Source organism: Carettochelys insculpta, chromosome 5, assembly GCF_033958435.1.
Source record: "Carettochelys insculpta isolate YL-2023 chromosome 5, ASM3395843v1, whole genome shotgun sequence".
Taxonomy (NCBI): domain Eukaryota; kingdom Metazoa; phylum Chordata; order Testudines; family Carettochelyidae; genus Carettochelys; species Carettochelys insculpta.
In genome coordinates, this window is record NC_134141.1 from 128,232,775 (window position 1) to 128,260,300 (window position 27,526).

Consider the following 27,526-nt stretch of genomic DNA (forward strand, 5'->3'; position numbering starts at 1 on the left):
AGGGCCGTGTTACACACACCATCACAGGGCCGTGTTACACACACCGTCCCAGAGGGCCGGCTCTCGCCAGCTGTGTTGGGAAAACTTCCTGTTCGGAAAGTCCAGTGTCCTCGCTGGGTGGTCTAATGCTCCCTGCACCAGGGAGAGACGGCACGCTGGCAGAGTCTGTGAGCGCAATGGGCGCTCAACAGCTCAAGGGGCCTACCAAGGGGTCTGTCTTGTGTCGTCTTTTCTACAGAGAGGCAAACACCCGTTAAGTCCTTTCCTCCCAGACACCAGGCTTGGCGATGCCTCTGAGTCAAAGGCAAGCAGACCCTAACAGCAATATTGCACGTGTTTCCTGCGCCAGGAGCAGGGCGTTCTCTGTCTCTTGGCCTGGAGTGAATGTAAAGGGCTTCCAGTGTTGGTTTGGTTGGTACCAGGTTGCTGTCAATAACTAGGATTTGAGGCTGGCCATTCTGCCATTTGGCACCGTGAGCAGGAGATTAGGATCTGGAAATCCGGCTGGCCAGACTAGGGGGTCTCCTGCCTCCCGGAGGGGAGAGAGTCCCCTGCGTAGCCTGCGTCTGGAGGGCAGACGACAGGATAGGAGCGATTATAGTGAGTTCCAAGTGGCCCTATTGGCAAGCAGGAATCTTGGCTCAGCCAAGCGTGCTCCGGGAACCAAAGGAGGTTTCCCATGCGAGCAGTGCCGAGGCCTGGGGACCTGAGAACAGGCTCGTGGGCTGTTACCTTTGGGCTATTCATCACGCTTGGTGCACATAAAATAGCAGCAGCAATTCTTAGATTTCTGCCAAGAGTCGTTAGGTTTTTGTCTCTCTTCCGAGCTCTGATTCCTCGCCTGTGGCAGCCTCTGGTCACTCTGCAGCACCAGACCTGCAACGAGGCTGCTCTGTGCATCGCTGGAGCTCTCCAAGGCGGTGACTTTGTTGTGAGAGCTGCGGGAAAGGAGACCTAATTCTCCATTGCCAGGCCTGGGAGGCGCTGCCAGTCTTGTAGTAGAACAGGTGTATCTGTCTCTCCCTAAGGGTGTTCCCTTCTCCAGGAACTGAGGTGTGTGTGTGGGGGGAGGGGGTGTTAATTCTTATCTTTGTAAAGCTCGTGAGTTCCACGTCGGGGTGCTTGATACTCGACTCCATGAAGGCGCCATTCGTGATAGCCCAGAGTGTTACTGCCATACGGCCTCATGGCTGATCTCCATTAAGCTACTGCTGACAGAGTGGAGAGCCCTACCTGTGTCTGCAGCCCTGCAGGGTCTGCGCTTTCCATCTCTGTCAGGCCTCGAGCTCGTCTGCATGTTCTCCAGGTCTCATACTTCGCATTGTCAGAACTTTGCCCTGGCTTTTATGGGGCCAACACTTACCCACGAATTTCTAGTCTGTCACAGGCAAGGGCTGTCCGAGTAAAATGCAGTTTCACAATCTCCACCGCAAGGCAGGGGCTCAGCTTCCTGGGTTTCTGGGACAAAGACAAGCCCTGTGTCAGGCCTTCACGCTGTCTTCCTTGCACCGTGCACTAGGCAGAAGCAGGTGAAGCAATTGCTGAGGGCCCTGAGCAGCTCGCAGGGGGCCGTTCCCTTTTTACTGTGAGAACGTGTCTGTTTTCCTGTGTGTGTGTGCGGGGGGGGCGGGGGTTCCTGCGTAGGCCCCCCGCAGGCTAGCACTGCCACATTCTGGGCTGTGCCCATGCTGCCTGTGAAGGGGGCTTCGGTCTCCAGGGCTGCCACCTGGGACGGTCACCGGGCTAATGGAACGAGCCACGTTGCTTATCAGCTGAGTGAGGGCCCCAGAGCCCAGCAGCCTGGCTGGGCAGGCTGGAAGCAGGTGCTCCCTGGGTGGGAAGTTCTGTGATCTCTTCCCAGCTGCTGAGCTGACCGGCAATGTTGCTGCTCTCCGTTTGAGATGTTCCTTTTCTTTAAGGACTCCAGCCACTGCCCACTACTGGTCTGTCTGCCAGTCCCTCTGCTTGTGGCTCTGCCCCCTTGGTGTAGTGATTGCAGCCCCTTTGGGCAGGACCCCGGATTCTCCCGTGCTTCAGTGCGAGTGTCAGCCCAGCCCCCTGCCTGGGGTAGAGGGGTTGATCCAGCCAGGCCTCTGGGTGCTCCTAGTAGGCATCCTTCAGTCTGCATAGACTATGGATCGCGCCCTTTAAAGTTTCAGTTGAGGACTTCATTTGCAGCGTTTATTGTGACCAAGTAACAGCTGCTAATAGGCCAGTGAGGAACGGGACAGGGGATGGCCTGGGGGCCTGCACGTGCTCCGGGCAGCTTCGTGTGAACATCTTTGCATCCCTGTGTGAGCCAGGGGACACCTGCTGGTTATCCTGCTCCTGCCCTGAAACGCAGCTGTCCAGCTCCCAGGGCTGTGTCCTTACACGCTGCCTTAGGACAACAACGGCTCCTCCCACTGGATGTAATTAAAGTCAGAGTATTCCAAAGGGCCACTTCATAATCTTCCTCGTGGTAATTTGCACACATTGATTAACTGGGGCCTTTTAATTAAGAAAGAAAAGGCGAAGTCAGGCGATGAAGGGAGAGGATGCGTCAGGCAGCCAGTCCAGGAAGGGCAAGGAAAAGCTTGTTGCAGCGTTCATTAGAGAATCCCTCCACTGCCACCATTGGACAGGGACTCTGAGAGCTGATTTGCTCATTAAAAACAACCAGAAGTCCCATGGCACCTTATAGACTAACAGAGGTTTTGGAGCATGAGCTTCCCTGGGCAAAGACCTGCTTCGTCAGAGGCATCTTCACGCCCACAAGAGCTCATGCTCCAAAATATCTGTTAGTCTATAAGGTGCCACGGGACTTGTTGTTGTTTTTGAAGATACAGACGAACTCGGCTCCCTCTCGGATTCGCTCATTGGTTCCTGTGAGATAATCAACCGCCAGCCGTCGAGACCGGTGTCCTTAGTTAAATCTGTAGCATTAGCGGACACATGAAATGTGCGTCTCTGGCGAGTGAATGCAAGTTATAATTAAGCTTGTTTGATTGAACTAGTAAGGCCTATGAGATAACTGCGGGCAGTTTTGTAGCAGAACAGTATGTGACAGGGGCAGGGGGGATGCCCACTTCCAAACACAGAGCAAAGGTGGCTTCCTCGCAGGGGCTGTGTGATAAGGCTGCTTTGTGCTGCTGGAAAACACTGACGGCCGAGGAGAAGATTCATTGTCATTAACATGTGAATCCACACGTGCGGTGGAACTCAGCTGGTGGAACCAGGAACCGGTCTGTTACTCTGCCACGTGAGCGGGGTGTCCGATGTATCCCAGGCAGGCATGTCCTCCGCTCAGGCACGCGCTGTGCGATGAACGCGGATGCTAGCAAAGCTGTTGTTGTAACCGTCTGGGCTCTCCTCTTGTTGCAGCTGCCCACATTGGGGTTGGTATCAGCGGCCAGGAGGGGATGCAGGCCGTGCTGTCCAGTGACTTTTCCTTCGCCCAGTTCCGTTACCTGCAGCGCCTGCTCTTAGTCCACGGGCGATGGTCCTACATCCGCATGTGCAAGTTCCTCAGCTACTTCTTCTACAAGAACTTTGCCTTCACCTTGGTTCACTTCTGGTACGGATTCTTCTCCGGCTTCTCCGCACAGGTGGGCAGTTCCTCTCGCGCTGTCTTTAGACGTGGCCGTGACCCCGCTCCTGCCCGAATGCCTTTCAGCAGAGGACCTCCAAGTCCCTCTCACACATGGCTGAAGAGCCTCCTCCTCGCCCTGCTGAGAGGCGCTCTGGGGAAGCCCCGCTGGCCCCTTTGTGGCGTGACGTTTCCAGGCTCACCAGTGTTTGGTGCACTGAGGTTGATGTAAAATTTTTCAGGGTTTTGTAAATCCAGACGTGGTGCTGGGAGGAGGCTCCTGGAGAGGACCATGTGGGAAAACCTGCCAGATGGTGGAAGGGGACCCATGGGCTGGTTGATGGCCGGGCAGGGATGTCGAGGCAGGGACCTGGCAATGTCGGAAGCAAACCCTGAGGCAGAGCTGGGGGAACACTGTAGCTGCCTTTGTTTGTGTAAACAACATGCTGCAGAGTTACATGATGCCCAAATCGCCTGTGGCCGGTAGCTGCTTCCTGCTGGGGGAGGTCTGTACCATGACAAGCTCTGTGCTGTGACCCAGCACACGCTTAGTGCTGGTGCTTTGCAGCAGCAGCCAGCGTGAAAACGTCCTGGGGCTGAAATGCAGCCCCGCTGTGTGTGCTGCTCCGGAGCAGAAAGCGGGGTAGCATTTCTCCCCGCATGCTTGTGGTGCAGGGCCAGAAGGGGGCATCCTGCACCTGCCTCGGATTCTGCAGGGGCCTGGGATGGATCACAGCTGCCACCTACCGGCTGTTGTTCAACCCTACTGCCAATTCACAGCAGCCGGCTACCGAAGGGGCCTCCTTGCTAAACAGCAGAGTAAAAGAAGCTGGCGGAGGCAAAGGGGCGTTTTTAGTCCCTGGGATGCACTGAGGAGAATAGAAGGGAGCATCCGCTCTGGCAGCAAGTCCTGTGTAAAAGAAGAATTAGGCAGCCAGAAGAGAACTTGAAGAACAACTAGCCAAGGACACAGAAAGCAACCCGAATAATTAGCTACATCTGGCACATTAAACCTGAGAAACAGTCAGTGGGGCCACTGAACAGTCCGCGTGCTCCAGGAGCACTCAAGGGAGACAAGGCTATTGCAGGGCAGCTAACTTAAGAACGGCCATACTGGGTCAGACCAAAGGTCCATCTAGCCTAGTATCCTGTCTGCCGACGGTAGCCAGTGCCGGGTGCCCCAGAGGAGGTGAACCGAAGACAATGATCAAGCGATTTGTCTCCTGCCATCCATATCCCGCCTTCAACAAAAGGCTAGGCACCATACCTTACCCCTTGCTAATAGCCATCTATGGGCCTAACCTCCAAACATTTATCGAGCTGTTTTTCAAACTCTGTTACAGTCCTGGCCTTCACAGCGTCCTCCGGCAAGGAGTTCCACAGGTTGACTGTGCGCTGTGTGAAGAAAAACTTTCTTTTATTAGTTTTGAACCTGCTACCCATTAATTTCATTTGGTGTCCTCTAGTTCTTATATTATGGGAACAAGTAAATAACTTTTCTGTATTCGCTTTCTCCACACCATTCATGATTTTATACACCTCTATCATATCGCCCCTCACTCTCCTCTTTTCTAGACTGAAAAGTCCCAGTCTCTCTAGCCTCTCCTCATATGGGACCCGTTCCAAACCCTTAATCATTTTAGTTGCCCTTTTCTGAACCGTTTCTAACGCCAGTATATCTTTTTTGAGGTGAGCAGAGCACATCTGCACACAGTACTCAAGATGTGGGCGTACCATAGTTTTATATAGGGGAAGTAAGATATTCTTTGTCTTATTTTCTATCCCTTTTTTAATTATTCCTCACATCCTATTTGCTTTACTGACTGCTGCTGCACACTGTGTGGATGTTTTCAGAGAACTATCCACTATAATTCCAAGATTTCATTCCTGATCTATTGTAGCTAAATTTGCCTCCATCATATAGTATGTATAATTAGGGTTATTTTTCCCAATGTGCATTACCTTACACTTACCCACATTAAATTTCATTTGCCATTTTGCTGCCCAATCACTCAGTTTGCTGAGATCTTTTTGAAGTTCTTCACAGTCTGTTTTGATTTTGACTATCCTGAACAGTTTGGTGTCATCTGCAAACTTTGCCACCTCGCTGCTTACCCCTTTCTCTAGATCATTGACAAATAAGTTGAGCAAGATTGGTATTGGATTCTTTTACATTCTTTTACATGTGACTTGTTTCCTTCTATTAGTCTTCACTGCCGAGGATGTGCCGCAGAGCCCCACACCTGAGCCTTTCCTTCGAGGTGACAAATTGGTAAAGTAAACAGTAACAAGTCACCAGGCCCAGGTTGTGTTCTCCCAAGGGTTTGACAGAACATCAAACATGAAGTCACAAAACTACTTGCTGTCCTATGTAACATGTCATTTAAGTCAGGTTCTGAGCCCAGTGACTGGAGAATAGCTCAGGTGACACCATTCAAAAAAGGCTGCCAAACCACTCTTGGCAGCTTGAGGCTGGTAAGCCTAAACTCCAGTCCCAGGCAAAGTGGTTGAAACACTAGTGAGGAACAGAACTATCAGACAAACAGATGAACACAGCCTATTAAGGGTTTTGTAAAGGGAAATCATGCCTCACCAATCTGCTAGAATTCCTTGAGGGACTCAGCAGACGTGTGGACAAGGGGGAGCTGGTGGATCCAGCATACTTAGACTTTCAGAAACCCTTTGACAGAATCCTTCTCCCAAAGCTGCTGAGCAAAGTGAGCTGGCCTGGGATAGGAGGGAAGGTCCTTTCTGAGATCACTAGCTGGTTACATGACAGGAAGAAAAAAAGTAGGAACTTGTTTTTGGACTGGAGAGAAGTAACCAGTGGTGTCTCCAGTCCCCATCCCACTGCACCCCCTGCTCCCCTGCCATGTCTGTACTGGGACCAGTCCTGTTCAACATATCTATAAGTGTTTTGGAGAAAGAGGTAAACAGTGAGGTGGCAGAATGCGAAAGAGAATACAAAATCGCTCTAGATAGCTAGGTCTAAACCAGACTGCAAAGAGTTACAAAAGGGGTTTGACAAACCTAGGAGGCTAGACAACATAATGGCAGGTGAAATTCCGTGTTGAGAAGTGCAAAGTAATGCACTTTTACAAACAGACTCCAAACTGTGTACACAAAATGATAGGATTAAAATTAGCTGGTACCATTCAAAAGAGAGATCTTGGAGTCATTGTTGATAGTGATCAAGAGTAGTTAACATGGATTTACCAAGGGCAAGTCGTTTCTGACCAATCTGATTAGCTTCTATGATGACGTAAGAGGCTCTGTGGACATAGGAAAGTCAATGGATGTGAGGTACCTCAGCTTTAGCAAAGCTGTTGATACGGTCTCCTGCAACATTCTTGCCCATAAGTTAAGGAAATATGGATTGGATCCATGGAGTGCAAGATGGATAGAAAGCTGGCTAGATGGTTGGGCCCAATGGGTAGTGGTCAATATCTGGATGGCGATCAGTTTCAAGTGGAGTGCCCCAAGGATCGGTTTTAGGGCTGATGCTGTTCAACATTGTTATTAATGACCTGGATGAGGAACTGACTGCACCCTCAGCAAATTTGCAGATGGCACTAAGTTAGGGGGACAGGTAGGTACGTTGGAGGGTAGGGGTAGGGTCCAGAGTGACCTAGACAAATTGGAGGATTGGGCCAAAAGAAATCTGATGAGGTTTAGCAAGGACAGGAGAATCTCAAGCATTGTTACAGGCTGGGGACCGACTGGCTAAGTAGCAGTGCAGCAGAAAAGGACCTGGGGGTTACAGTGGATGAGAGGCTGGATATGAATCAATAGTGTGCTCTTGTAGCCAAGAAGGCTAAGGACACATTGGGGTGCTTTAGGAGGAGCATTTCCAGCGGATCTAGGGAAGCTGCTATTCCCCTCTACTCGGCACTGGTGAGGCCACATCTGGAGTATTGTGTCCAGTTCTGGGATCCCCACTATTGAAAAGATGTGGATGTGCTGGGGCAGGTTCAGCGGAGGGCAATGAAAATGATGAGTGGGCTGGAGCACATGACCTACGAGGAGAGGCTGAGAGATTTGGACTTAGTTTGCAGAAGAGAAGACTGGGGGGTGATTTGATAACAACCTTCAACTTCCTGAAGCGGAGCTCTAAAGGGGATGGCGAGAGGCTGTTCTCACTAGTGACAGATGGCAGAACAAGGAGCAATGAGCGGGAGGGGGAGGTTAGATATTAGGAAAAACTATTTCCCCAGGAGGGAGGTGAACCACTGGAAAGCGTTGCCTAGAGTCCCGGCTTGACACAGCCCTGGCTGGGATGATTTAGTCGGGGTTGATCCTGCTTTAGGCAGGGGCCTGAACTTGATGACCTCCTGAGGTCCCTTCTTGCTCTAGGAGTCTATGACTCTGTGATCACAGTTCTGGGAGGACAGGTGCTGTTAGCTAAGATGGTCTGGGATGCGAGTCCCTGCTGTGGGTTTCCCCAGCCTCTGACTAGGAGAAGTTAGGAGTGGACAATAGGGGATAGATCACATGATGGGTTCCTGTTCTGCTCATTCCTTCTGAAGCTCCTGGCCTTGGCTATTGTCAGAGGCAGGCCACTGAACCAGCTGAAGCCATGGTCTGAGCAGATCTGGCAGGCCTCCTGTTCTTGTGGAGCTTGTAGAAATGCAGAGCAATGAGTGGCAGTTTCTCTCCCTATCCCTGAGGCCCTGGCATTACTCTGGGTCCTGAGAGTCTCACTCCAGTCCTTACAGCCAGAAGAGAAACCCTGGTTCTGAGGGCAGCTGCTTTGGGGGATTTGATTTGCATCAAGTGGAAACTCAGCCCAGCCAGGAGTTATTTACAAACAAAAGGGGATTTCACTTCCCCCAGTTCAGGCCACATTCTGCACCACCCCAGTTACTAAACATGACCTAGTTTCCACCAACCAAGGGCCAAATCCTGCTGTGGCAGAGGCACTGCACTCAGATCCCTTCTCCTGTCCATTCCCAGAACACACTCAGGGCTCAGTCTGTTCAGCACCAATGTATTCCCCTCTTGCACGCACAGGGCTGGAGTCACTAACTGGGTCACAGCACTGGGGCTTAACCAAGCAGGAGCCTCTCTCTGTGAACCTGACAGGTCTGTTCAAGGAGCCAGGTTCCAAGCGGCAGGCACTAAAGACACTCCAGCCTCATGTGCATGCAGCGAGAACCCTCTCCAGGTCCACAATAGCGTTAGCTCCTTGGTCAGATTGTGAGCTCGCTGGGGCAGGGCCTGTCTGCTCTGTGCTTGCAAAGTGCTGAGCACCGGTGGCACCAATCCTGGTGTGCTTCACCAGTCAACAAACACCAATAAACCATCACCCTAACCTGCAAACGAGAGGGCCCAGATCGTAGTGTATTGTAGCTACCATGCAGTTCATTTCTAGCTCATTTCTTAGGTATTTTACCAGGACATACACCTGTGGGGACAGGCGTTACTCATTCCTGGTCTGGTTCTCTATCCCAGACCTGCCCGGCTGATTCTCAGTGCTGGGCTGAGGGCGGGGACATGCACTTCTCAGTCGCCTGCTCCGGCGTGGAGCGGTGCTGTTTGGATTGTGGAACAGGGCAGCCAAGGACCCGTGTTGCAGTCTATTCTCAGCTCAGGTCCCCAGGCCGAGCCCCGAGTCTGGTCCTGCTCTGGGACGAGCAGCATGTTCTGGGGTTGAAGAGGGGGAAGACAGACAGGCAGGTGGCCCTTTGCTAACACCCTCGCTGCTCTTTCCTCTCTCCAGACCGTATATGATCAGTGGTTCATCGCCCTCTACAACTTGGTGTACACCTCCCTCCCGGTGCTGGGAATGAGCCTCTTCGACCAGGTACGCTCATGCCCAGGTTTACCTCTGGGGGTTTATTCCCAGACCTTTGGCTCAGGGCATGTCTCTGCTTACCTGTGGATCAGTGCTCCGGCGGTTGATTTCTGAGTTTGATTCAGCATGGCTAGCTGGGGGCTCTCCGATCAACTCCAGTGCTCCTGGTGGTGACATGGAGCAAGGGAAGCCGATGGGAGAGTTTCTCCTGCCAACTCCGCACGGTGGGAATGGCACCAAAGTTCAGCTCAAGGTACTTCAACTCCAGCTATGCAAATACCACAGCTGGAGTTGTGTATCTTAATTGCAGCTTGTCCCCTAGCGTCGCCCTGGCCTTCGGAACAGGCACAAAGGAAATAAACACCGTCCTGGGAAGGGAAGTATTCCCCTGCAGTTTAGCATTCTGGATCCATCTGTCTGGTTCCCCAAAAAGGAACCTCTCCAGAGAGAGAGACGTGGGGTACAGCTGTGCGTGGGAGGGGTGCTTGGGGCATGTGTGTATTTGGAGGGGTTACCTATGAGGTGCTGGACGGGGTACCTGTGGTCTCACTCCTGGGGGGCAGGCAGCTGGTGCAGGTCTGGGTCATAGTGCCAGCCACCTGTCAGCTTCTCCCGGCAGGGTTCTCACTCCCCTTCCCTAGACCTGGGGCTGCAGTGGAGGGCCCAGTCCAGACACGGAGCTGTCTCTTTCTGAGCTGCAAGGTCCGCTTGCAAAACCCCAGAAATTGCCCCGTATTGGGAAATCTGCCAGACAGGCCGGTCGAGACGTGGGTGGAGTGTGGTGCACAGTTCCAAGTGCCCGGGAGCTGATTCTGTCTTGTCTTGAGTGTAAGACCCTGGGGTTGAGACCAGCAGGAGCTCTCTGGAGTGTGAGGTTAGCAACAGCAATGGAAAAGTGTCTGGTAGGGGAGCACTCACGTGCTTTTCCCTCTGGATCTGGAGCCTGAACCAGCCCTTAATCTTCCTGGTCTAAGGATGAAGCCGTAGCTTTCAGATTTGGCCCAATAATCAACACGTACACCTCTGCAGAGCTATTTCTAAGCACTTTACAATCATGTGCATGCAACTGCCTCTGGGGTGCAGGTTGGTGACTAACAAGCGCACACTGTAACAATGGAGGTGGGGAATTTTGGCCAGGGGCATTGGTTTGGAGCCCGAATTATACTCAAAAGATGTGAGATCTTTAGTCCTTCATGGAAAAGTCCTTGACAATTGACTGGACAGTACCCTGGGTATAGGGATGCTGAGCCAGCCAGTGAAATGCAGTGAAGGATGATGTCCCTGCTATAGAAAGGGTGCTGTGTGATCAGGCCCTTTGGTCGGGCAGTCCTGTTCCTATGTAAAATCTTAGAGCAGTTTCTGTAGAGCCTGGTTCTGGTCTCTGGAGTGCTCCCGATGTTACCCCACCAAGTTTTAAGGTCATCTGTGCGGCTCACCCCTGGGTTAGCAAACCTCCCACAAGCAGGACTTCAGTCACTGGCCTGGAATGGGACATTCTTGGTGGTGTCCCGGAGGACTGAATCAACTCGGCTGGGCTGTGAACAGCTGAGGTGGTTCAGACCTGAGATCTGGCCCTTGGATGTCTGGCTGGAGGACCCCTTGGAGTGTGACCAGCAACTCTAGATGAAATGAATCCTTGGTACTGTATTGGTAATATGGGTCACTGGGTCATGTTCCCAGTGCAGTTCCTGGGGTTGCCCTCTGCCCTATGTGCATTGAGATCTCAGCTCCTTACTATGCATAAAGCTCTGGCCCCCGCACTGCTGCCCTTCCCCAAGCCCCAGCAGATTCTGGGCTTTGTTCTGGGGAAGGGGACCTGAATGCAGTGAAGGCCAAACATGCACATGGGTGGCGAAAAGCGCTGGGTGAGTTGAAGGAGGGTGGGTCCATCAATGGCTGTTTGCCAAGATGGCCTGAGCTGCTGCCCAAGCCCTGGGTACCACTCAGCCTCCAGCTGCCAGAGGCTGGGCCGGGACCACAGGGGATGAATTCCGCAGTCATGTCCATGCCCTCTGGGGCCCGTGGCCCGGGTTGTTGTGGGGAGTTCTCTTTGCATTGAACTTGACGAAAGCCCTCCCCACCCATTGCCTTTGCCCCCCGCACCCAGCGAAGGCGGCACTCAGTGAGACTCTGCCGCCTGGTCAGATTCAGTCATTGCTTTGGGGGCCGGAAGGCGCTGCTGGGATTAGAACTCACAGATATCTCTTCTCTCCCTGGCCCTCCATCTGTGACTGTGCCTTTAACGTGCTGCTGCCCGGGGCAGCCTTGTCTGCACCCAGAGACCCCCTGGCCCTCTCTCGCTGCCCGTGGGCGTATGGCACATGTGCTCTCCGTGCTAGGCCCTGTGAAGACCAAAGAGATGGCTTCACCAGTGCTCGTGGGGTCTCCAGGCTCGGGCCCTGTGCCTGCCCCTTTCTGTGGGGCGTTTCCTGTCGAGCTCTCTTCTCCGGCCTGCTGAGCCTGTGTGCGTTGTGGCCTTTGCCCTAGCCATGTACCAGTGCGCCACCCAGCCCTGCCTGCCCCTCACGGCTATGCCCGTGGAAACTCCAGGGAAGTGCAGAGGCTCAGAGGTGCAGGGCTCCGACAGTCATGGACATCAAGCAACCACAGCTGCTTTTCATTCCTTGCTTCCCTCCTGCACGCTGTCTAGGTGGGGCTGCAGCGCTCCTCGTAAGCCCCGCAGCCATGCAGCAGCACTGGGAGGGGACACCACACTGGGGAACACTCCCAAGGCGTCTGGTGAGGTGGCCCGTTGGCAGCCGGTGGAGTGGGTCTCCGTCCCGGGGCTATGCAGGTCACAGCGGGGACAGCTGCAGAGAGGGGTCAGGGACCCATGCGACTAGTGGCAGCCCTGGTCTCCCCTGTTTCCAGGATGTGGACGACCGCTGGAGCCTGCTGTTCCCTCACCTCTATGAACCCGGGCAGCAGAATCTCTACTTCAACAAGGTCGAGTTCGTCAAGTGCATGCTGCACGGGATCTACAGCTCCCTCGTGCTCTTCTTCGTCCCCTACGGGGCCATGCACGACACCATCAGGAGCGATGGAAAAGCCATTGCAGACTACCAGTCCTTCGCCCTGATGGCCCAGACCTGCCTGCTGATCGTCGTCTCTGTGCAGGTAATGCGCCTGGCCACTCACCGGTCCCGAGTTACCGACTTATGGGAGCCCCAAGGCCCCAGCAGGGATTGACACCACACTGCGTTAGGCACTGTGCGTTTGCGCAGGGACCAGGCGCACTGCGTTAGGCGCTGTGCGTACGCGCAGGGACCAGGCGCACTGCGTTAGGCGCTGTGCGTACGCGCAGGGACCAGGCGCACTGCGTTAGGCGCTGTGCGTACGCGCAGGGACCAGGCGCACTGCGTTAGGCGCTGTGCGTACGCGCAGGGACCAGGCGCACTGCGTTAGGCGCTGTGCGTACGCGCAGGGACCAGGCGCACTGCGTTAGGCGCTGTGCGTACGCGCAGGGACCAGGCGCACTGCGTTAGGCGCTGTGCGTACGCTCAGGGACCAGGCGCACTGCGTTAGGCGCTGTGCGTACGCTCAGGGACCAGGCGCACTGCGTTAGGCGCTGTGCGTACGCTCAGGGACCAGGCGCACTCCGTTAGGCGCTGTGCGTACGCTCAGGGACCAGGCGCACTGCGTTAGGCGCTGTGCGTACACTCAGGGACCAGGCGCACTGCGTTAGGTGGTGTGCGTACACTCAGGGACCAGGCGCACTGCGTTAGGTGCTGTGCGTACACTCAGGGAACAGGCGCACTGCGTTTGGTGCTGTGCGTACGCTCAGGGACCAGGCGCACTGCGTTAGGTGCTGTGCGTACGCTCAGGGACCAGGCACACTGCATTAGGTGCTGTGCATACTCTTGGGGCCCAATCAGCAAAGACTGAACTGGACACGTGCATTGCTCAGTTTGTCAGCGGGCCTGCTCGAGGGGAAGTCTTTGCAGTACTGGGGACATGATGTGTGAGCCCTCCTGAGCCTTACACGGCCTTGCACAGACAGACAGAAAAGACTGAAGTGGGAGAGGAGGGAGCTCTTATCCCCATTTTACAGGTAGGGAGCTGAGACACAGCATAGTGTATCTACTGCCTGTTTGCATGGGCAGTGGTGTCTGCTGTGAGTGGGTGAACTTCCCCTTCACCTCAACGCCCTGTGGCTGTTGGAACAAGGCCTGTGAAGGGGAAAGCCATAGGAATGGTGTGTTTCAATGTCTGAAAAGCTTGTGAGATGGTCTAGGCAGACCAGGGAAACGAGACCTGGACGAACCTGCTCTATCGAATGTAACCAGTTGGGAGCCCAAGTGGTTGGTGAAGCGTGTTCAGAGAGGACTTCCCAGTGGTTCCCAGTCAGGCTGGCAGGGTGGGATTCTGCAGGGGTCAGTGCTGGGTCCTGCACTGCTCCACAGCTTCAGAGCGGGTTTGGCCAATGGCACACAGACCTCATTGGTAAAGCCTGTGGAGGGGAGGGTGCCAGGCTGCAGGGAGGGGCAGGCAGGCGAGTGCTTTGGGGCAGGGTTAGAATTCCGAATGGTTGTGACAACCTGGGGAAATGGTCTGAAGCAAACAGGGCGGAGTTCAAGCAGGAGAGATGCAAAGTACGGCGCTTAGGAGGGGCAGTCACTTGCACACGAGCAGCGGGCAGGGACTGCCCCGGAAGGAGTCCTGCGCAAAGGGATCTCGGGGTCAGAGTGGAGCACAAACCGCGCCGGAGTTAACAGGGTGACACCGTTGCCAAAAAAGCAAACAGCATTCTGGGCTCTTAGCAGGAGTGCCATAAACAAGACACAAGCCGTCATTTTCTGCTCTGCTTAGCACTGATACAGGCCTCAGCCGGTGTGCTGTGCTCAGTTCTGGGCAGCCGGCTTGGGAGAAGATGTGCACAGAGGAGAGCAGACAGAGGAGGCCGGCAGAACAGATTACAGGTTTAGAAAAACGTGCCCTGTGAGGAGAGGCTGGGAAAGCGGAGTTTGTTTGACTGAGCGGGTGGGGCGGGGGTGTGATAACAGAGTGGAAAAGTATATCAAACCTTTATAAAGATGGGGAGGGGGCGTGTAAATTGTTCTCCTTATCCACAGAGGACAGGACTGGAAACAGTGGCCTTAAATTGGACAGCAGGAAAAACTTACGCTAGATGAATACCAGAGGGGTGGCCGTGTTAGTCTGTATCCACGAAAACAACCAGAATTCCTGTGGCACCTTATTAACTAACAGATTTATTGGAGCCTAAGCTTTCGTTGGCAGAGACCCATCCGCGCGGGCAGGCATCTGCCGACACGGGTCCTTGCCCACCAAAGCTTAGGCTCCAATAGATCCATTTGTCTACAAGGTGCCACAGGACTTCTCGTTGGTTTTGTACGAGATGGCCACTGTGGTCCCTTCGGTCCCTGTGGTTCTGTGATTCTACCCAGGTGTCAGGATTGTAAAGTAGGTTGTTAGCGGGGGAGGGTGTGGCATATCCGTACCTGGAGGTGTTTGAGAGCAGGTTAGGCAAACACCTGTCGGGGTGCTCTAGGTGGGGCTTGGTTCTGCCCTGAGCATGGGGACTGGACTAGGTGACCTCTCGAGGTCTCTTCCAGCCCCACAAATCAATGGTTCTGTGATCTTGGACTCATCGGTCTAGGCTGGCCCAAGGGACCAGCTGAGCCACTGCCTTGCTGGTTCTTGGGTTGGGTGACATGGGGCAGTGCTTGAAATGGCTGGGGAATACGGCAGAGCCACTCTCATCTCCCTAGCTGGAGGCTGCCCACTTTATGCAAACTGGGACCATAATGGCTCCTCCCCCTGCTTTCGGATGGCCAGGTAGCCACAGGGAGCAAACACGTGGTCGCCTGTACCAGCCTGGAGCACAGAGCCTTTCTCCTGGGAGTAGGCCCTGGCCACAGCAATGAGCAGCGTCAGAGAGATAGCTGGCAGAACAAGCACCACCCTGGGGCAGTGGGCAACCCCTGGGAGCCACCTGCTCTGCCCGCCCGTACTCAGCACTTGGCTGGGGGCTCGTTCAAGCCCTTACCAGCTGCTGCTGCACTGCTTTATCCTTTCAGATTGGACTGGACACTGCTTACTGGACAGCTGTGAACCAGTTTTTCATCTGGGGCAGCCTTTCCGTGTACTTTGCCATCATTTTCACCATGTACAGTGACGGCATGTACTTGATCTTCACGGCCTCCTTCCCTTTCATTGGTAAGCACCGGCTCAGCTCCTGCCTCTCCGAGGGGCTGCCCTTCCCTGGGTGGAAGCACACGCAGGACATGCTCAGGAAATGCCGGGGGGCGATAGCACCCTGTGGGTCCTTTTTGTCCACACCAGGTACTTACACCAGTATAGGTTCATTGTCTGTGGTGCACATTCGTGCATACACATAACCATGTACCCACTCACCGGCACACCGTGCACACTCACGCACACCTGTACACAAGCGTACATCTTGTCGCCCGCTGAACGTTGCACATGTCTGTAAACGCTCCTCCAAGTAGATCCATCAAGCTGGATTTATAGCAGCCTCTTGTTTGTAGCTGTTCTCCAACATTCAGCTGGGTGGAGTCTGGGCCCCACAAACACTTGGGGGAAGCTTGTCTGGGCAAATACGTTTGTTCCTATGCGAACAAGCTTGTGTGTTGGTACTGGAAGGCACTGAGGCATGGTCCCCTGCTGCGGAGAGAGGCTGTGCCAGTGCTGTCTGACTTGGGCGTGCAGTGACCCATCGAAATAGCGAATGAGTCTGGTGGCGCATGCTTTGTGAGCAGCCCTCTGACTGGCATTATTTTGCACAAGAGTCTGTGAGCACGTGCAGGCAGGAGCCAGCGTCATCAGAGAGAGTCCATATGTGGACAAACTGTGAATGAAAGGAAGGGGCTATGGTGTGATGGGGTTCAGGGGTCCCCCTGCACTGCACCCCGTCCGCTGGCAGGGGTGACTCTCACTCAGCAGGTACAACAGAAGGTTTATTAGACAACAGATGCCCAGTTTCTCACAGAAACGACAGCACAGCAGCCAGAGACAGTCCTTCCAACCTGTTCTGGGGGGAAGACCCTGAGGGGTGCCCTTCTGGGGTGTAGCTTTCCCCCTCCTCAGGCTGGCTGCCTTCCAGCTCTCCCTTTTCCTAGCCTCTAACTGCCGACCCCGATTCAAAACCCAGCTCAGCTCCTCCCTGCTCTTTGTTCAGGCAGAGGTGTTACCTGCCAGTTGTAGCCCCAGGGTCATCCTTAGCCACTGGGAACTGCTGCTTGCCTCGGACATCCAGCCTGACTCACACATGAACTCCCCCAACTCCATTACATATGGCCCACAGTGAAGGTATTTGCGTCACATAATCCCACCTGCTCCAGCACATCTCTGTCTGTAACAGCAAGAGAGCTCAGCAGGGAGTGTCTTTTAGTTGTGGAAGTCTGAAGGTTTGCTGGTCCCATGGGGCTTGTCCACACTAGGCCCTTTTTCTTTTCAGAAAAAAAGGTTTTTTCGAACCTCCCTCCCTCCCCCACACCCCGCAGAGCATCTGCACGGCCAAGCAGGGTAATTCGAGGTAAGAGGGCATTTCCCTCGAAATAATTAGTCCAGCTCTGTGGACAACTTAAAATCGAAAAGGAATGTGTGTGGACAAAGCACAACTATCAGCAGCTCACGTGATGGCTCCTTTCACAACCCTGTGGCTGTACGAATGCAGATTTCCGACATTACTTAGTTAGACATTAGAACATTGAAAAAACCCTGCAGGGTAGACACCGTCCATCGCCAGTCAGAGATGCACACTGCTATATCACAGGCTCCTGTAGTCCTCCAGGCTGAAAGATGAAGCCAAGCTCCATTCTGCCCATCTGTGTTTAAATGCCAAGGAGAGAAAATGGCTGCTGTAGCAGAGAGCTAGATGGCGGGGAGATATGAAAATTACAGAAGGGTCGCCAGCGCCACAAGAGAGACATCTGTGAGGCAATCTGCTCAGCATCCGAGCTGTCTACATGCAAGTGCAGGCATCTGGGGGATAAACAGGATGAACTGGAAATATTAGGGCATAAATTAAATTGTGACTCAGTTGGCATCACAGAGACTCAGTGGGAAGTCTCATGACTTGATTATTCATGCCAAGGGGAAAAACTTGTTCAGGAAGGACGGGCAGGGAAAAGGAAGTTGTATTGCACTACACATCAGGCTTTCGACACTTCGTCTGAGGAGCAGAGGAAGTGAGAGGCAGAGCGGCTGAAAATCTCTGGGTAAAGATAAAAGCTGGGGAGAACAAGGGTAATGTCGCGGCAACGGAGGGGTCTATTATGCACTGCCGGGTCACAAAGCAGAGGTGGATGAGGCAGTTCTAGAACAAGTAACAAAAACACCCTAAACACAAGACATAGTAGCAATGGGGTCTTTAATTGCCCTGACACCTACAATAAAATATAAGTGTGATGGGTGAGATCACAGAACACTTCTTGGGCTGTTCCCTGGTGTGCTGACAAGGCCACTGACACCCACCTTCTTGCTGTCTGGGGCTCCCCACCACCCTGCCCTGCTGAATCAGATCCTCTGGTCTCCCCCAGCCAAGGCACAGAACTGGAGTTACCGACCCTCATCCCCATGCAGAGCAATGCAGACATTGTCTAACCACACCTCTGGGCAGATGCAGTTCTAGGGCACATCTCCTGAGAAAACAACCCCCAGCAGGGATCAAAACCCCAAATAGATTTTTCTCTCTCTGTGCAAAAGATTTGCACGGGGGGCTCATTGGGTAACCCCCCTCTATCAATGAAAGTAGGATATGCATCCTCCCCAGATAATAACAATTTGCACTGGGCTTGATTTTCAACAAAAGAGTTTTTATTAAGCAAAACAATGGGATTTGAGTGGTTGTAAATAAACACAGGCAAATCAAAGTGAGTTACTGAATCAACAAAAAAGAAAATGCACAGCTATTTCTATTCTTGTGAGGTCTTACTCTAAACAGCTGCCTTTATGTCAGGTGAAAGCTTCAAGTCAGGAATGATCTTAACCTGTCTTGCGTCTCCAGTAAATTGTAAAGTGCTTCCGTTTCTCCTTAGGGTGTGTCAGGCATTTTCCAAGGCAGGCTGAAGACCAAAGATGGAGGAACCTCAGGGCCATCTTTATAACTTTCCCCTGTGGAGGGAATTCCATTGTTCTCTTTGTGTCAAAGTATTCTCCAAGATGGAGATTGCCTAAAAAGGACGGTGACAGGTGATTTCATTCATGTGACAATCTGCCATTGCCTACTTGTGACTCTGAATGTAGACAGCAAATTCTTCAGCCGTGGATATACACCCACTAAGACCTTTTGTTAGCTAAGTACTGCTACCCCCTCACAATAATATGTTCTAACATGCTCTAACAATAGGGTAGTCACCCCTTCTGTTTACATCTTCACAGAGACAAACTTCTGGGACCCAAATACCTATGACTACAAAAATGATACACATTTACAGATCCAGCAAATTATACCACTGAAAACCATAGGCCGCAAAACACATTTTGTCCAAAGCATCTCTGAGTTATGCATATTCATAACCCATTTTCCATAAAGTGTAGGGGGTCCATCACAATAACGTTCCCAAAAAGGTCTTGCAAAGTCTTGTGGAGGACCTTTTGTTTCAGGAAGGGCCAAGTGGTAACCAGCAGATGGGCTATTCTGTACCTCATTCTGACCATCAGGGAGAAATTGGTAGCAAATCTAGAGGAGAAAGGGAATCTGGGTGTGGGTGATCATGAAATGATGATGATGTGGTGATTCTAAGGAAAGGAAGGAGTGAGAGCAGCAGAATCAGGACAATAGATACCAGTGAAGCAGACTTCAGCAAACTCAGAGAACTGGTAGGTAAGGTCCCATGGAAAGAAAATGTAAGGGAAAAGTGTTCAGGAGCATTAGCAGTTTCTCAAGGAGACAAAATTGAAGGCACAAGTGTAAAGTATCCTGATATGAAGGGACTCTGTGATGGATAGTAAGAGACTAATATGGTCCCATGAGGAGCTCTTTAGTGACCTGAAAATCAAAAAGGAATCTGACACTAAGTGGAAATGTGGATGAATTGCTAAGGTGCAGTAGAAAAGAGTAGCACATGAATGCAGGGACAAAATCAGACATATTAAGGCACTAAATGAATTACCTGACAAGGGGCATAAAGGCATTCAGAAATGGCTCTTTACATATGTTAGGCGCAAGAGAAAGAGGAAGGAAAGCATAAGTCCTCTGCTTGGCAGGACAGAGAGCTAATATCTGTTGACTTCAAAAAGACTGAGGCATTTATTACTCATTCTGCTTGTTCTGCATATTGGGGTCCATTAGGAGGAGCATTTCCACCAGATCTAGAGAATGATAGAATCATAGAACACTAGGACGGGAAGGGACCTTGAGAGGCCATCGAGTCCAGCCCCCGGCCCCGACGGCAGGAGTTATTACTCCCTTCCATCTGGCACTGGTGAGGCCACACCTGGAGTATTGCGTCCAGTTCTGGACTCACCATTATAGAAAGGGTGTGAATGCATTGAAGAGGGTCCAGCAGAGAGTGGCCAAATGATTAAGGGGCTGGAACACATGACGTACAAGGAGAGGCTGAGGGACTTGGTCTTATTTAGTCAGCGGAAGAGAAGAGTGAGGGGCGATTGGATAGCAGCCTTCAACTTCCTGAAAGGGAGCTCTGAAGAGGAGGGAGAGAGGCTGTTCTCATTAGTGATGGATGGCAGAACAAGGGGCAGCAGTCTGAAGTTACAGAGGGGGAGGTGTAGGTTGGATATTAGGAAAAACTATTTCCCCAGGAGGGTGGTGAAGCACTGGAATGTGTTACCAAGAAACGTGGTGGAATCTCCATCCCTAGAGGTTTTTAAGTCCCAGCTTGACATAGTCCTGGCTGGGATTATTTGATTGGAGTTGCGTTGGGCAGAGGGCTGGACTTGTTGACCTCCTGATGTCTCTTCCAGCCCTTGGATTCTATGATTCTGTGATAAAAGTATTATAAAGAATAGCCAGCATGAATGTGTGAAGAACAAGTCATGACAAACCAGCCTAACTCCCTTCTCTGACAAATGTACTGGACTAATGGGTGGGGAAGCAGTAGATGATATAATATACATAGCTTGATTTTAGGAAGGCTTTTGACATGGTCCCCCAGGACCTTCTCTAAAGCAAGCGAGGGAAAGGTAGTCTGGATGAATTTACTATATGGTGGGTGCACAACTATTTGAAAGGTGGTACTCAAAGAGTTCCAAAGAATTCAACTGTTCACCGTCACACTGGGAGGCTGTATTTAGTGAAGTGTGGTAGGGGTCAATCCTGGGTCCAGTACTACTCAGTGGAAGTGGAGAGTGTGTTGATAAAATTTGCAGATGACACCAACCTGGGAGGAGTTCCAAGCAATTGGCAAAGTGGATTAGAATTCAAAACAACCTTGACAAATTGCAGAATCGGGCTGAATTTAATAAGGTGAAATTCCCTCAAGACAAGTATGAAGTACTTCACCTGGGAAGACCAATTGAATGTACACCTGCAAACTGGGGAATAACTGGCTCGATGGTCACACTGCTGAAAAGCATCAAGGGGCTCTTGAGGCTGTTCAACCATGGCATGCGGTTGCAAAAGAAGGCTAATGCCACTCCGAGTGTAGTAACAGGAGTGTCGTCGGCGAGACACAGGAGGTAATTGTCCTCTCCGCTTGGCACTGGCGGGGCCTCAGCTGGAAGCCATGTCCAGTTCTGGGCAGCACACGGAGGGAATCCAGAGGAGAACAAACCACAGCTGTAGCAAACCTGGCTTGCAAAGAGAGGTTGAGAGCTGGGCACGCTGAGTTCTGAGAAAGGAAGCTGGTGGGAGGGGAGCTAATGGCAGAGCTGTTTTAGGTGAGGCTTGGCTGTTCTCCACGTCTCCTGGAGGTGGGACGAGAAGGACAAGTGCTGGAGCAGTGTGGATAGGGGGTGCTGAGCCGTTGGCCCAAACTGTGAACCCTGCGTAGAGTAGACACCACTTCCAATCAGGGTGCTGCCCTGGTTCCACAGCCTACTCCGCAGCAGGGAGGCGCTGGTGATGGGGGGCCAGTGCAGCACTCCAGTAAGAACTGGCCGCCGGCCTGGCCTGCACACGCTTGGCTTTTTACTCCCCTTTGGTGGCAGCCCTGCTCTGGCCGTGCTTTGCTGCCCCCTCTGCCTGGGGAGCCAGAGGGGCGGCTGCCCAGGGACAGGGTGATTTAAAAGGCCCCAGGGCACTGCTTCAGAGGTGGCTCTCTCCCTTGGAGTCCCTAGCAAGCTAATGCCTTGGGAAGGGCCGGTGGAGGACATCCAGCTGTGGGGGAGATGAACATTGAGGCCTTGATCCCCAGCAGTCCTTAAAGACCCCTGCTTTTTTGCACAGCGCCGTTAACGCTGGCATCCTCTCCGAGTCCAGTTCCTCTGAGCCTCCCTAACCTCCCCCGTGGACTCAGTGCAGTGTTCATATTGCAGTGAAGTCCTGGCTGTAACCTGCACGTTCCGGTTTGTTCGCTGAGTGCTTTGGGGTCCCTCCAGATGAAAGGTGCTGCCAGGGAGGGGCAGCCGCATGCTGCTGTTACGGTTTTTATTGTGCTCTTGTTTTTAGGGACAGCTCGAAACACCCTGAGTCAACCCAACGTGTGGCTGGCCATCTTCCTCAGCATCATCCTGTGTGTGCTGCCCGTGGTCGGCTATCGGTTCCTGAAGGCTCAGCTAATGCCGACAGTCAGTGACAAAGTAAGGGGATAAGAGACCAGCCTCAGAGCTCTGCTCTCCCGGCCTGCCTCAGCCAAGAGCAGGCAGAGTTAGGGCCCAGGGCTGGGCTAGCTTCCCATGTGATGCTCGGTGGGGAGGTGGCCTTGGGCTCCCGCCACAGACCCCCTGTCGGGAAGGAGGGCTCGGCCAGTTCACACGGTCTGGGGCAGCAGATTACTGTGCTGAGGATTAGCGTGGCCTGGGCGGGGTGGGGAGCCAGGAAGCAGGGCTATTTTTAGGAGCAGGGTTAAGTGTCGCGGCTTGCTGACAAAACACCCAAGCATTTCACAGCCAGCAGAGCTGCCCTATTGCCGTGCAGGTGTGCAGAACTCTCTTTCCCTGGGCCAGCTGGACACCCACCTCTCCAGAGCCAGCCCCTCCCACGCCAGGGAAAGGCACCGAGGCAGGGCTGCTTCTGCCGGGGCTGGGTGAGGGCTGGAAAGGCAGGAGAGGGCTCCAGGCATGGGAACAGCAGGCTGGCCATGCCCTGAGGAGAGCCCCCTCCAACAAGGCTGCGGGAAATGCTCTGCCTCTGCCCCCTCCTGCCCCCAGCAGTTTGCTAAATGCTGCTGTTCCCAGCATTTCCCTTCTTCACGTGCTCCGCCAGCCTGAGGGCTAAACCCCCTGGAGCCAGGCTGTGCGGCTATGACCCTTGCCCATGGCCTTGTCCCCGCAGAGGTGCTCAGAGGCCCCCTGTGATGGGGCGGTGACACAGCTAGACCAGGGCAGGAGGTCTCAAACTGCATCACACCACAGCCACCTTCTGACAGCAGACCTGGGAGGAGGCCAGAAACCAAGTCCCACTGCCATGGGGGGAGAAACGGGGCCACAGCCTGAGCCCCGCTGCTCTGGGTAGGGATGGAACTCGGGCTCCAGCCCAGGGTCCAGCAAGTCTAATGCTGGTGCTGGCGACCCCATTGGAAGTGGGGTCACAAACAAGGTTCCCACTATGCTTTTCCAGCCAGGGTGGACTTTTTTTCCCTTCCCTGTGCAGAATAAATGTTGCTGTGCCCACCGAGGCCTGTGTGACTGCGCACCACCAGGAGAGCCTGGCTGGGAGCTCTCTGCCAATCAGCCGGTGGCACTGGAATCTCTCCCGAGCATCCGCACGGTGCCTGGCTCACAGGAGCCCTGGTTGCGACCCCCAGTTTGGGAACCGCTGGATGAGGGGGCGGTTCCACAGCACATTGGAGGCTAGCGGGGCAGGCGAGGGGCTGCCCCAGGATACGCCTCCCTGCCGAGGAGGGCAGGGCGGGGGTCTGTGGGCAGCGGGCGGGCTTAGCAGGTTACTGAAGTACAGCGCTGGCCCCGGCCCAGGCCCGGACTCCTCATCAGAGGCCTGTGCTAGGCGTGGGGATCAGGCTCGGGCTGGGGCCTGGTTCCCTCTAGCCATCACACTTTGCTTTCTGCAAGGCCCATGGGGCAGGTGGGACGTGACCTGCCTGCTATGGGGGCTGTTCTGGCTGGGGGTAGATCTGACCCTGGGAGGGGCCAAGTTCCTGCAGCTCTCTGGGCCTCAGACAGAAGGTGCAGAGAGGTTCAGCTTCTCCAGACCTCTTAGCCCGGGCCTGTGCTATGGCCAGGCTGGCTCTGAGAAGGTGCCCCCCGGCTGGCAGAGGCTAGCCCGGCAGCCTGGGAGCAATGAGCTGCTTGGGAGCCTTTTGTAGCCAGCCTGGCTCCTGCCGTGGGGGCAGTTAAAGCCTCTGCGGGTTTCTGCTTCTGCACCAGGCCTGTCGAACACGTCCTGCCCGGTTGTGCTGGCGGGTAACGGCATCCGCTGCTGGCTGAGCTGGATGTTCTCTGCTTGCAGGTTCTGCGCAAGATCAGAGAGGCCAAGAAGAGGCCTCTGCCCCCCATGCCCAAGACACGCCTGCGCCGTACCAGCACCCGCCGCTCTGGCTACGCCTTCTCGCACCAGCACGGCTTCGGCGCACTCATCACCTCCGGCAGGAACATGCGGCCCAAGCTGCCTTTCGCCACCACGGGGACGTTTTCACCCAACAGCGAGAAGACCAGACGCAAGTGAAGGAAAGCGCCCAGGCAGCCAGCGTGGGAACTGTGCCCCAGCCAGGGCTTCCTGCTCCGCTGCGCCTGGGGGGCTCTGGCCTTCTCCTTCCAGCCAGGCTCTCCCTCGATGCCAGCTCCTGCTTGAAGGGCTCATGCTGCTCCCAGGGAGGCAGGGCAAGGCTGGAAAGAATAGGATGAGTCAAGGTTCTCCAGTGCCTGGCGCTGGCAGGCCAGCACAGACCTACCTGCCCGGCCCTGCATGGGCGGAGAGAGAACGAGCAGGGGAACGCCCTGATGCTGCTGCTTCATTGCCCAACCTCCGAGCAGGGTGAAGTCGGGGTGGAGGCACCACACAGCTGATGGAGCTCCTGCCATACACTAGGCCTGTTTCTATGCCTCGAACCATTCAGGGCCCCATTCACCGCTGACCACAGGGCTGGCTGCGGCCCAGCTCCCGAGTCTTTGCAATCGGAGTAACTAGGTTGCCTTTGTCCACAATGTCCAGGAGCATTGGGAGAGTCTGAAGTGGGATGTGTCCTTCCTTTCCAAGCAGGTGTAGCTCAGGTCAGGCCAGTGCCCCCAGCGCAGCCCCCTGCCTTCAGGGCATGCTGGGGGCAGAGTTCAGCTTGCTGGGCACACACCAACTCCCATGGATTTCAGGAGAGCTGAATGAGAGCCTCTGATGGCAGAATCTGAGCCTCCCTGCGTGGCACAGGGCTGGTGGGATGGGCAGTTTTCAGCCTTACCTCTGCACACCCAGGCCTGAACCCCACCAGCCACCTCGTTCTGCCTCTGTCCCCCTCGCCTCCTGAGCTGCATGGGTGAGGGGTTAGAAGAAAGCTTCTTAGGCTCAGGCTAGGGTGTCCGCAGAGTTTTCCTGAACCAATTTAGACATAAGTCTAACCTCAGTACCTGGCCAATTAGTCGAAACGATAGTAAAGAATAAAATTGTCAGACACATAGAAGAGCATAGTTTGTTGGGCAAAAGTCAGCATGGTTTCTGTGAAGGGAAATCATTAGAAGAAATCTTGTTAGAGTTCTTTCAAGGGGCCAAGAAACACATGGGCCAGGGGATCCAGGAGATATAGTGTACTTAGAGCTCCAGAAAGCCTGTGACAAGGTCCCTCACCAAAGGCTCTTACGTAAATGAAATTGTCATGGGATAAGAGGGAAATCCTTTCATGGATTGAGAACTGGTTGAAAGGCAGGAAACAGAGGGTAGGAATAAATGGTGAATTTTCAGAATGGAGAAGGTTAACTAGTGGTGTTCCCCAAGGTCAGTCCTAGGCCTGAGCCTATTCAACTTACTCATAAACGATGTGGAGAAAGGGGTAAACTGTGAGGTGGCAAAGTTTGCAGACAACACTAAATTGCTCAGGATGGTTAAGACCAAAGCAGACCTTGTGAAGACCTTCAAAAAGATCCCACAAAACTGAGTGACAGGGCAACAAAATGGCACATGAAATGTAATGTGGATAACCGAAAAGTAACGCACATTGGAAAAAACAGCCCAACTACCCATACAGTGTGATGGGGGCTAGTTTAACTACCACTCGTCAGGAATGAGATCTTGGAGCCATCGTGGATAGTGCTCTGAAAACATCCCCGCAGGGTGAAGCTGCAGTCGGAAAGGCAAACGATGGCAGGAATCATTACAAAGCTGGTTATGAGAGGCGTGGAGAAAGCGAATAAGGAGCGGGACCCGCATGGCTGCAGCCTGGTTCCAGGCTCCCCATGGCTTGGGGGAGCTGGGAGGAGCTGGTGCAGCTGCTGCCCTGCAGGGTGACCATCTGGCCCATTTTGGCTGGGACAGCCATATTTCAGGCACCAGGAAGGCCTCATCCCCACCTCCAAAGCGTGCCATGTGCTCACCCTACCCAGTCCGTTACACCAGTGCTGTACCTCTGGCTTCAATGGAACTACCCTGGTGTAAAGCCAACATGCGGGAGTGGAGAATCAGGCCCACTGGTGTTACCTACCCGCCTGCCTGGAGCTGCCTTGCCCACAGGACAGAGCGACTCGGCCGCCCGCTCTGTGCACTTAGAGGGCCGTAGGCCTAGATCTGTGCCTGCTTGGGCTGGGATTCCTCAGCAATTCTCCCCTTAGCAGCAGGGCTTTTCTTCTGCCGGTACTTGCTGGTACCGAGTACCAGCACCTCAGCAGCCCCAGCGGTAGGATTGGCAGGGGGAGGCGAGCGGGGAGCCTGCTGAGTACCGGTTCCTCCTCTTTGTGACAGGAGACTCCCTGGTTAGCAGTGGCGAGGTCTGGGTGGCAGCCCCCAGGGCCTGGCACTGGGGACGTGTCACTGCGATGGGCTGCTGCTATTTCCACTTGAGCGGGTCTCCCTAATCTCCGTGCGGCCTGCGGGGCTCCTTGTTCCAGCTGCCACGGTGGGGAGTTGCACGTGCTCGCCCGCTGGCGGGGCTCTCCTCTGGGCACAGAGCTTGTAGAGCGATTGCCGACGGCACCTGGGCTCTAGGGATTTGTTAGCGGTCACAGCCTTTGCTTTCACGCTAACCCTTCGCTGCAGGGGGTGGAGCACGTCCGACCCCACAGGGAGGGACCTGTGCCGCGCCGTGCTTGCCACTTCCCAGAGGCTGGTCGGAGGATGCCTCCCAGGGCACTGAAAAGGGAGCTCACACTGGTGTGCTGACGCAGCAGAAGGCCCAGCCTGCCGTGCCGTGGGCAACGGTGCCGAACAGACAGGGCAGGGCAGCCGCTCCAGGACGCAAGACGCAGCGCTGGTGTGGTTTGCAGACAACACACCCTACTGGGCCCTGGGCTGGAGCAGGACTTGCAAATACTGCATAAGACACACACTGGACGGTCCAGTTGGTGACTCGCTTTAATGGCAAATGCCGCCATGGTTTGGCAAGGCCACTGTGTAACAGGTGGAGCTTGGCTGGGGCGTCCCACATGCAGGGCTCCCTGTTTGGTTAAGTGAGTGGGAAAAATAAAGCGTGGGCCCTGGGCTGACACACGTGCAACGTGCTCCCTGGCCTTGGTGCACGAGCAGGCGTGCGCATGCGTGCGTGGAGTTTGGTGCAAAGGAGCAAGCGAGCGCCCATTGCCTCGGCGCAGTGAGCCAGTGGGGCCAGTAGCCTGAGTCTGAGTCTCACACCACCCAGCGCGGCGGTGGAGGCCAATGGAGCCAGACTGGAGCAGGGTGTGGGCAGTTGTGAAGTGTGGGGTGGGGTGAGAGGCAGTGGTGGGTTGGGTGATGGAGGCAGCAGGGTAGGGAAGGAAAAACTGTGTCCAGTGGGGCTGGCCACCACTGCCCCAACCCCCCGCCAGCCTGCCCTGCCCTTCAGCCACACACCACCCACAATGTCCCCTGGGCCCTCCGCGTGGGCTCCCCTTTTCCTGGGCACCTCCAGGAATTTGTCCCGTTTGCTCTGGCCAGCTGCCCGTCGGCTGCCGCCGAGTACCCGGTGGTGCTGTAACAGCCAGGCCGC

General features: G+C 54.2%; 1 protein-coding gene across 2 annotated transcripts in view; it reads left to right on the top strand.

The window, feature by feature from the left end:
* LOC142013901 (phospholipid-transporting ATPase ID-like) overlaps positions 1 to 27,063 on the top strand; it is a 127,761-nt gene extending 100,698 nt beyond the window's left edge. For both annotated transcript variants that reach the window (XM_074995894.1, XM_074995895.1), the window contains 6 exons: positions 3,364 to 3,587; positions 9,288 to 9,371; positions 12,234 to 12,479; positions 15,401 to 15,539; positions 21,916 to 22,046; positions 23,875 to 27,063. In XM_074995894.1, coding sequence (XP_074851995.1) covers positions 3,364 to 3,587; positions 9,288 to 9,371; positions 12,234 to 12,479; positions 15,401 to 15,539; positions 21,916 to 22,046; positions 23,875 to 24,090 — 1,040 coding nt within the window. In that variant the 3' untranslated portion in view covers positions 24,091 to 27,063. The remainder of the gene's footprint in view (positions 1 to 3,363; positions 3,588 to 9,287; positions 9,372 to 12,233; positions 12,480 to 15,400; positions 15,540 to 21,915; positions 22,047 to 23,874) is intronic.
* The last annotated feature ends 463 nt before the right edge of the window (positions 27,064 to 27,526 follow it).